Source organism: Thalassophryne amazonica, chromosome 3 (genome assembly GCF_902500255.1).
Source record: "Thalassophryne amazonica chromosome 3, fThaAma1.1, whole genome shotgun sequence".
Taxonomy (NCBI): domain Eukaryota; kingdom Metazoa; phylum Chordata; class Actinopteri; order Batrachoidiformes; family Batrachoididae; genus Thalassophryne; species Thalassophryne amazonica.
The window spans coordinates 59,933,828-59,944,273 of record NC_047105.1 but is presented as its reverse complement, the minus strand read 5'-3'; the positions used below and the strand labels follow the sequence as shown (position 1 = coordinate 59,944,273).

The following is a 10,446-nucleotide window of genomic DNA, read 5'->3' as shown; positions in this document are numbered from 1 at the left end:
GAAATGAGTACCTAAAATCATGTATTACTACTAATTGACACCAAACAATGTGGTTACTTTAAATTAGCTTTACTTTTGTGTACCATTACTATTATGTTATTTGTAGGTTGAAAATATTTAATTACATTGAAACCAGTGTCTCTGTTCCACTTGACTTTAAACAATAGGTTTTGAAACATTATGAATTTCAGATCTAGTGGACAGTTAAATCAGTTGAAGGCTGTTTTAAGGTTGTGCATGAGTTGTCTTCAGTTACTGAAGTATTTTATGGGGGCACATTGACAAATTTATTTTGAGGTGATCTTGGCAGCCATGTCTACACGGGAGCTCTTTGTTTCTGCAGCTTGTAAATGTCTGTCTACTGGAAAAAAACCTCTTTCTGTTCCTGTAAGTCTGGATCTGGCAGCTCAGGTCTTGGCTGTTGATTTGGGAGTGAAACCAGCTCTGCTGTATGACAGTAATGGTGCCAGTGCAGAGCAAGTTCAGCAATATTTGCGCTCACTGCAGTCTTCAGGGCTTGTGTCAAAATCACTTCTTACACTAGATTTAAATGGCAATGCTCTAATTATGAATCCATTTACAACAATATCAAATCTAAAGCAGCTCCTTAATGGTAACAGTGTGGCTGTGATTGACGTTGGTCACTCACTGGAAAAGCCCACAATTGTGGACCAACTCAGAGAAGAGCTGAAGACCATAGCAGAAGAAGTCCTGTTTATTCTGGCAGAGTTTGGACAGCTGGAGGAGTCTGATAAACCTCTTTCTGTTGGGGAGAAATCTGAGACGTGGAACCTTTGCACAGTCTTTGGCACATTGTTGGATTACCCTGTCACATACTGGTTTGATCAGAACAAGAGCTTTGAAAACTGCCTGGCAATGATGCCCCTGATGGTGACGACCGCTTCAGCAACATGGCGGGAAAACTACGCAAGTGGTAGATGTTGCTTGTACTCCTTCAGCATCCCAGCAGTCCTGCTTAATGAGACTCAGGCTAAACTAGAAAACTGGAAACTTCACCTGCATGAAAGATTTCAGCAGCAAACTGTCCTGACAGATCTCACTGTGTCTCAGTCCACAGTCACCCTACCTTCAGTCTGTTTGTGATGCATGTATCACAAGTTGTATTCTCAAAGTAAATAACTGTGTAATATCTGTATTTTTGTCACTGTCAAAACAGGTTTACATTATAAACTCATGTTGACTGTGCCATCAGGCATTCTAGTTTTGTTCCAACTTGCATTATGACAATAGTAACTGATTAAAGTGATAAACTTAATCCCAGAATCTGTTCTTCTGTGTTTGTCTGTCTCGTCTCTGATTAATGTCAGGTGAAGACAAATCTAGATACTTTAAGACCAGTGTCAAACTGCACATACAGTTGCCATGAGAATATATGACCAAATGCTTTTCAGATCACTTCACTTATTCTGCCTCAAGGGGGGCACCAGAGGAAAGATTTGAATCATGGGTTTCTCCAGGCTCAGCTCTGCATCATCACACTCCTGTCCGAACATTCTGTAGTCCACCGTGTTGTTTTCCCTACAGTTAGCAGGGTAAACAGAGTTAATGGAATGAGCCAGTGAGTGAGCAGGTCTGGAAGCAATTCCATAACTCAGTCAAAAGTATCTATATTTACCTCAAAAAGTATTTTGATAGGTACAGGTGATGACCAATTTAAGTAAGTCCCTTTGGCTGCTCCCTTGTTTTTCACTCTGGGTCGCAAAAACAGATCTGAGGTGGAGCTATATGTTGATTTAGCACAAGTTTCAAGCTGGATGCCCTTCCTGATGTCAGGGCTGCCCTCTCTCGCCTCTATTGTTTACCTTAGCAATAGAACCTCTGGCAATTGCTATAAGGAAAAATACTGAAATAGGTGGAATAAGGCTTTACAATACTGAACACAAAGTTGCACTTCATGCAGACGACATTATTCTGTTTATTTTAAACATGAATGAATCAATTCCAATCATTCTACATCTGATAAGTGAATTTAGTCAAATCTCAGGTTATACCATAAATAATACCAAATCTATTTTGGTAAATGGACTGCATTTATATACCGCTTTTCCATCTGCATCAGACGCTCAAAGCGCTTTACAATTATGCCTCACATTCACCCCAACGTCAGGGTGCTGCCATACAAGGCGCTCACTACACACCGGGAGCAATAGGGGATTAAAGGCCTTGCCCAAGGGCCCTTAGTGATATTCCAGTCAGGCGGGGATTTGAACCCATGATCTTCTGGACTCAAGTACAACACCTTAACCACTAGACCATCACCTCCCCTATTTTACTGCTTAATGAGAAAGAAGCTGAAAATCCTGCTCCACAAACTTTATCATTTAAAGTGGTTGATCACTTTATGTATCTAGGCATAGAAATTAGGCGCAAATTAAACTTGTCAAATCAAATTATGAATCCTTAATGAATGATATTACTGGATTAGTTGAGAGATGGATGTTTCTACCACTGTCTTTGATTAGTAGAATTAATGTTATAAAAAATGAATGCTCCCCAAAATCTTATACATATTTCATAATTTGCCTTTGCCTCCACCAGCTGATTTTTCTGGAAAGACTAAAAAGTTACTTTTAGGATTTATATGGAAAATGCTAAACCTCGGATCCGATTGTCCTTACTACAATTGCCATATAATAAGGGAGGACTAAAATGCCCTAATATAATTTGGTATTACTGGGCCACACAACTGCGGTCAATTAAATTTTATTTTGAAACTAAAAATGTCCCACAGTGGAAGGAAATGGAGTCTGAGGGTCTGAATGTACCATTTCCACAATTGTTATACTCTGACAAGCTATCTAATTTAGTAAATAAAAAAAACCCAATTATTAAAAACATGATTAATATTTGGTTTAAAGTTTGTAAATATGTATCTGAGCCTTGTAACCTGTCTCCATATACTCCGATTTGGGGTAATTAATGTTTTACTCCAGGAAGGGCAGACGCTGTTTTTCAACAGTGGGCTTTAAAGGGATTAAAAACGACACAGGACCTGTACATGACAAATTCAAATACTCTGTCATTTGAGGAAATAACAAGCCAGTACAGTATAGATAAAAAGTATTTGTTCAAATTTCTTCAACTCAGAAATTTTATCAGAACTAATCAGAATAATCTAATCAAACCTCAAAAAACAGCTTTGGAAAAAATACTTTCAAAAAACAGTTTGAGTAAAGGTGCTATATCAGAATTACATAACCTGTTAATGTCCAACTCGACTGAAAATTCTGATTCTAGGTTGAGAGCTTGGAATGAGGTACTATTTCATTCCTCCTGACCACCAGAGGGCAGTGCTTTAGCACCTGGATAACTACATGTGCACAGCACAGAGGTCGAGAATATATACCAACAAAGTCACGCCATTGGATATGACCTGGGTGACGTCACTGGTTGTCTTTATATACCAGATGCACCCAGCGCTCGCTTCTTTTCTACATTCTCGCATTCTTAGAGGTTGAGAACGCATTTAGCTGCGATTGCCGCTCTCACTTGTAGCCTCGCAACCCACCTTCGGTTGGAGCTACGTACACTGCACACGTCCTCCAGAGGCTGCGAGACACAGCTTCACCGTTTTTTGTATTCTTTGACTGACGCCTGTCGTGAGTACACCTTCCTCAATGCCGGGTGCGTGCCTTTGCCGCTGCCCTGCTGGGTATTTTCCTCTGCACATTAGCTGTGTTGTTTCGATGAAAGCTGGCTATTTGTTTAGTTGTGTCACTAACCCCGTTAGCTACGTGGTACTGTGTGTATCAGAACCAGTATAGTGTACTGTGTTGGGCTTGCCGTGAGTGTTTTCCACTCCTTGAAGTACTTCGTCTGCACTGCCGCCATTTTGCTACGTTTAACAGCTCCGCTAGCAGCTAGTGTTGTTGTCGTTGCTCTAAGTGACTTAGCACTTGGGCTGTGAGTTTTTCGGCTGTGTGCATCGTGTTATTACTGTGGCTGCGAGTGTTTCACGCTCCGTGCCTTGTATTAGCTTTTACACTGAGTGTTTCACGCTCCGTGCCTTGTATTAGCTTTTACACTGAGTGTTTCACGCTCCGTGCCTCGTGCCGACAGCTGTGAGTGCTTCACGCTCCGTGCCTTGTGTCAAGTCGACGGCTGGAGTGCTTCATGCTCCGTGCCTCGTGTCAAGTCGACGGCTGGAGTGCTTCACGCTCCGTGCCTCGTGTCAAGTCGACGGCTGGAGTGTTTCACGCTCCGTGCCTCGTGTCAAGTCGACGGCTGGAGTGCTTCACGCTCCGTGCCTAGTGTCAAGTCGACGGCTGGAGTGCTTCACGCTCCGTGCCTAGTGTCAAGTCGACGGCTGGAGTGCGTCACGCTCCGTGCCTCGTGTCAAGTCGACGGCTGGAGTGCTTCACGCTCCGTGCCTAGTGTCAAGTCGACGGCTGGAGTGCTTCACGCTCCGTGCCTAGTGTCAAGTCGACGGCTGGAGTGCTTCACGCTCCGTGCCTCGTGTCAAGTCGACGGCTGGAGTGCTTCACGCTCCGTGCCTCGTGTCAAGTCGACGGCTGGAGTGCTTCACGCTCCGTGCCTCGTGTCAAGTCGACGGCTGGAGTGCTTCACGCTCCGTGCCTCGTGTCAAGTCGACGGCTGTGAGTGCTTCACGCTCCGTGCCTTGTGTCAAGTCGACTGCTGTGAGGGCTTCACGCTCTGTGCCTCGTGTCAAGTTGACTGCTGTGAGGGCTTCACGCTCTGTGCCTCGTGTCAAGTTGACTGCTGTGAGGGCTTCACGCTCTGTGCCTCGTGTCAAGTTGACTGCTGTGAGGGCTTCACGCTCTGTGCCTCGTGTCAAGTTGACTGCTGTGAGGGCTTCACGCTCTGTGCCTCGTGTCAAGTTGACTGCTGTGAGGGCTTCACGCTCTGTGCCTCGTGTCAAGTTGACTGCTGTGAGGGCTTCACGCTCTGTGCCTCGTGTCAAGTTGACTGCTGTGAGGGCTTCACGCTCTGTGCCTCGTGTCAAGTTGACTGCTGTGAGGGCTTCACGCTCTGTGCCTCGTGTCAAGTTGACTGCTGTGAGGGCTTCACACTCCGTGCCTCGTGTTACTATTTACACTGCGTGTGATTCACGCTTTGTCTTTCCATCTGTAACCGTCAGGGCTTGTGTTAGCCATCTGCACACAGTCCACAATGTTGACAGGGCCTTTGTTGCATGGCTGTAGTACCTGTTTGGCTCCCTTGAGCTCAGATGATGGATATATGTTTTGCCCCTCGTGTCTTGGGATCGGACACCTGAGGGAAGCCCTGACTGGCGATGCCTGCCTTAATTGTGCCAGCATGCCACTGGCAGAGAGATCTGCTAGACTTGCGGCATTGGAAAGTGGAATATCTAGTGTGACTTTGGCCTCCAGCCCCAGGAAGGAACCAAAGCACCGTAAACGCCCACATGCAGGAGCCCCTTCTGCTAAGAAGGTTACTCATAACCATGCTTTGGCTGAAAAGGTCGAAACGTTGACTTCTGAGTTTGCTCAGATTAAGTCCTTGCTTCTGAATCTACAGCCTAGGGATGCAGTGACAGTTCCTGTTGTCCCTAATGAGGCTGATCAAACCAATGTAGTTACTCAGCAGGAGGAAGATGTCGTGTCTATTGCTGCGACTGATTCCTTGTATTTTGGTATATCCAAACTGATCCATGATACCTGGTATGCGATATATAGGCCCAACACCATAGTAGGAGAAACATGCCCATATCATGATGCTTGCACCACCATGCTTCACTGTCTTCACTGTGAACTGTGGCTTGAATTCAGAGCTTGGGGGTCGTCTCACAAACTGTCTGCGGCCCTTGGACCCAAAAAGAACAATTTTACTCTCATCAGTCCACAAAATATTCCTCCATTTCTCTTTAGGCCAGTTGATGTGTTCTTTGGCAAATTGTAACCTCTTCTGCACATCTTTTATTTAACTTCTTTGTCTTTCCTGGGGTTCATAATCTCCTCCAACTCCGTCGCCCCTGATCCGGCCAAGGTTGCGGCGGTGAGAGATTGGCCCCAACCAACGAACCGTAGGAAACTACAACAGTTCCTCGGTTTTGCAAATTTCTACCGGAGGTTCATCAAGGGCTACAGTCAGGTAGTTAGCCCCCTGACAGCCCTGACCTCCACAAAAGTCCCCTTCACCTGGTCGTTTAGGGAGTTGAAACGCCGGTTCTCGACTGCACCGGTTCTGGTGCAGCCCGATCCCAAGCGCCAGTTCGTAGTTGAAGTGGACGCCTCTGACTCAGGGATAGGAGCCGTGCTATCCCAGAGCGGGGAGTCAGACAAGGTTCTCCATCCATGTGCCTACTTTTCCCGCAGGTTGACCCCAGCTGAACGGAAGTATGAAGTCGGCAATCGGGAACTTGGAGGGAGCATCGGTACCATTTACGGTTTTCACGGACCATCGGAACCTGGAGTACATCCGGACCGCGAAGCGTCTGAACCCCAGGCAAGCCCGCTGGTCGCTGTTCTTCGGGCATTTTGACTTCCGGATCACCTACCGCCCCGGGACAAAAAACCAACGATCTGACGCCCTGTCCCGGGTGCATGAAGAGGAGGTCAAGACCGAGCCGTCAGACCCCCCTGACACCATCATCCCCGAGTCCACTGTCGTGGCCACCCTCACCTGGGACATGGAGAAGACCGTCCGGGAGGCCCTGACACGGAGCCCGGACCCGGGGACAGGTCCGAAGGACAAGTTGTACATCCCACCAGAGGCCAGGGCTGCGGTCATTGACTTCTGTCACGGTTCCAAGCTCTCCTGTCATCCAGGGGTGTGAAGGACCGTGGCAGTGGTCCGGCAGCGCTTCTGGTGGGCGTCTATGGAAGCCGACGTCCGGGAGTTGTCCAGGCCTGCACCACCTGTGCCAGGGGCAAAGCCAACCACCACAAGGCCCAAGGCCTCCTCCAGCCTCTGCCCGTGCCTCGTCGCCCCTGGTCTCATATTGGCCTGGACTTTGTCACGGGCCTCCCGCCGTCCCAGGACAACACCACCATCTTAACGATAGTGGACCGGTTCTCCAAGGCGGCCCACTTCGTGGCCCTCCCGAAGCTCCTGACGGCCCAGGAGACTGCAGACCTCCTGGTCCACCACGTCGTGCGTCTGCATGGGATTCCATCAGACATTGTCTTGGATCGTGGTCCTCAGTTCTCCTCCCAGGTCTGGAGGAGTTTCTGCAGGGAACTGGGGGCCACCGTCAGTCTCTCGTCTGGGTACCACCCCCAGACGAACGGGCAGGCAGAGCAGACGAACCAGGAACTGGAGCAGGCCCTCCGCTGCGTGACCTCCACGCACCCGACGGCCTGGAGTGACCATCTGGCCTGGATCGAGTACGCTCATAATAGCCAAGTCTCATCTGCCACCGGCCTCTCCCCGTTTGAGGTGTGTTTGGGGTACCAGCCCCCATTGTTTCCGCTAGTGGAGGGAGAGGTCGGGGTGCCCTCGGTCCAGGCCCATCTGAGGAAGTGCCGTCGGGTGTGGCGTACCGCCCGCTCTGCCCTGCTCAGAGCCCGGACGAGGGCTAAGGCCCATGCAGACCGCCGGCGTTACCCGGCCCCTGCATACCAGCCCGGGCAGGAGGTCTGGCTATCCACTAAGGACATCCCCCTGCAGGTGGAATCCCACAAACTAAAGGACAGGTACATCGGACCATTTCCCATACTCAAAGTCCTCAGTCCGGCCGCAGTGAAGCTGGCAGCTTCAGCTTCACTGCGGATACACCCCGTGTTTCATGTGTCAAGACTCAAGCCCTGCCATACCTCACCACTGTGTGCCCCGGGACCAGCGCCGCCTCCTGCCCGGATCATTGACGGGGAGCCCGCGTGGACGGTACGCCGGCTCCTGGACGTCCGTCGAAAGGGCCGGGGGTTCCAGTATCTGGTGGACTGGGAGGGTTATGGCCCCGAAGAGCGCTCCTGGGTGAAGAGGAGCTTCATCCTGGACCCGGCCCTCCTGGCCGACTTCTACACCCGTCACCCGGACAAGCCTGGTCGGGCGCCAGGAGGCGCCCGTTGAGGGGGGGGTCCTGTTGTGTGGGCCGCTGAAGAGGAGGTACTGCTGGCCCACCACCACAAGATGGCGCCCTGCTTGAAGTGCGGGCATCAAGCGCGAGAGGGCGTCGGAGCGACCAGGAGTGACAGCTGTCACTCATCATCCGTACCAGCTGTCACTCATCCACTACTCATCACCACCACCATAAAGGCCGGACTGCAACTCCACCTCCCCGCCGAGAAATCAGCTACTATTCAGGTAACCTTCTCTGCTGTGATTTTGTTGTATCTAAACATTGTTCTGTGTGCAGCCGTTTTCCTGTGGACTCAGTCTGAAGCTGGATTGGCGGATAGTGGGAGTGCGATGGTCTTCGCCTCTCACTCCATACAGGGAAGAGACTAACAGGAGCTGCACGGGTGAAATTGTTTCTGGAGGTGGAGGTTCTCCCTCCTAACTGTATACAGACTGTGGGATTACTGAGTGTGCGAACTCACACTCATCAGGACTGTCTCTGTTCTCTGCCAGCAGTACCGGGTCTGACTGCTGAAGACAGCGGCCACCTGGGGCGCAGGGCTTGGCGACTCCGGTGTTCTTCAGCTCCGTTGGTGGTGGAAGCTGTGTGGGATCCGGCTCTTCTCTCGCCAGGCGTCTTCTATCGTCGAGCCTGCCCACACGTCACGTGGTGTATAATTCAGAGTCCACCATATTGTTATTGTCTGTACGTCGTTGTGCGATTCACAACATTAAATTGTTACTTTTGGCTTATCCATTGTCCGTTCATTAACGCCCCCTGTTGTGGGTCCGTGTCACGACACTTTCACAACACCTGGAGCTGATCAATGGGTGAGCCTTTGCCATTCTGGTTATTCTTCTATCCATTTTGATGGTTGTTTTCTGTTTTCTTCCACGTGTCTGTTTTTTTTTTTTTTTTTGTCCATTTTAAAGCATTGGAGATCATTGTAGATGAACAGCCTATAATTTTTTGCACCTGCGTATACGTTTTCCCCTCTCCAATCAACTTTTTAATCAAACAACGCTGTTCTTCTGAACAACTCTGTGGTGGCATCTGCCATCCTGTATGGTGTGGATGTGCTGGAGCAGCAGCATCACAGAGAGGGAGAGGAAAAGACTGGATAAGATCATCAGGAAATCCTGCTCTGTCCTGGGCTGTCCTCTGGACTCTGTGCAGGAGGTGGGGGACAGGAGGGTCCTGGCTAAACTTAAATCTATGCTGGACCACGAGTGTCACCCCCTGCTGGACGTTCTGTCTGCTCTGGAGAGCAGTTTCAGTGACAGACTCATCCACCCTCGCTGTGTGAGGGAGAGATTCCGTAGATCGTTTCTCCCGGCTGCTGTCAGACTGTACAATGATCAATGCTAGTACTGTAGTAACCATAGCAACCAGGACAATAATCTTGTCACTACCTGCTGTATTTATTAGTGCAATAATTTAACTTATGGTGCACTCAAGTCACTTTACATATATTACACTACATATTACATATATATATTACTTATATTTGACCTGCCCATACTGTAAATATCAGAGTAACTTGTCGTACATTTCACTCTGAAGTCATTTTACCTGATCACTCTCACACCCGACGGTGTATATCATCCCGGCAGTGCAGCATTGAACTGAACAATGGTAGCCTCAGCTTTACCCGGCACTCAGTGCTTTTTTTTTTTGGTTCTTGTTTTTGAGAGATGCTTGTTTTGTTGCATGCCCTTCTATTCCTACTGTTCTATGCTGCGATGTGACACTGAAATTTCCCCATTGAGGGATGAATAAAGGCTTTTCTTATCTTAATGTCTTGAACATCCCATTTTCCTCAGGCTTTCAAAGAGAAAAGCATGTTCAACAGGTGCTGGCTTCATCCTTATATAGGGGACACCTGATTCACACCTGTTTGTTACACAAAACTGACGAACTCACTGATCGAATGCCACACTACTATTATTGTGAACACCCCCTTTTCTACTTTTTTGGCTTTTTTGGATTCGGTTCTGGGCTCTGGCTGGGCCACTCAAGGACAATCAAAGAGTTGTCCTGAAGCTGCTCCTTTGATATCTTGGCTGTGTGCCTAACGATCATTGTCCCAGTCTGAGGTCAAGTGCGCTCTGGAGCAGGTTTTCATCCAGGATGTCTCTGTACATTGCTGCATTCATCTTTCCCTCAATCCTGACTAGTATCCCAGTTCCTGCCATTGAAAAACATGCCCACAGCACGATGCTGCCACCACCATGCTTCACTGTAGGGTTGGTGCCTGATTTCCTCCAAACATGACACCTGGCATTCACGCCAAAGCGTTCAGTCTTTGTCTCATCAGAGCAAAGAATTTTGTTTCTCATGGTCTGAGAGTGCATTGCTAGAGAGATGGTTGTTCTTCTGGAAGGTTCTCCTCTCTTCACAGAGGAATGCTGGAGCTGACAGAGTGACCATCAGATTCTTTGTCA

At 48.7% G+C, this 10,446-nt stretch overlaps 1 protein-coding gene across 1 annotated transcript; it reads left to right on the top strand.

The window, feature by feature from the left end:
• Positions 1 to 3: 3 nt before the first annotated feature.
• Positions 4 to 1,281, top strand: c3h1orf74 (chromosome 3 C1orf74 homolog). Its single transcript, XM_034166438.1, has one exon. The coding sequence runs from the start codon at positions 313 to 315 to the stop codon at positions 1,102 to 1,104; it is 792 nt and encodes a 263-aa protein (XP_034022329.1). The 5' UTR covers positions 4 to 312; the 3' UTR covers positions 1,105 to 1,281.
• Positions 1,282 to 10,446: the final 9,165 nt, after the last annotated feature.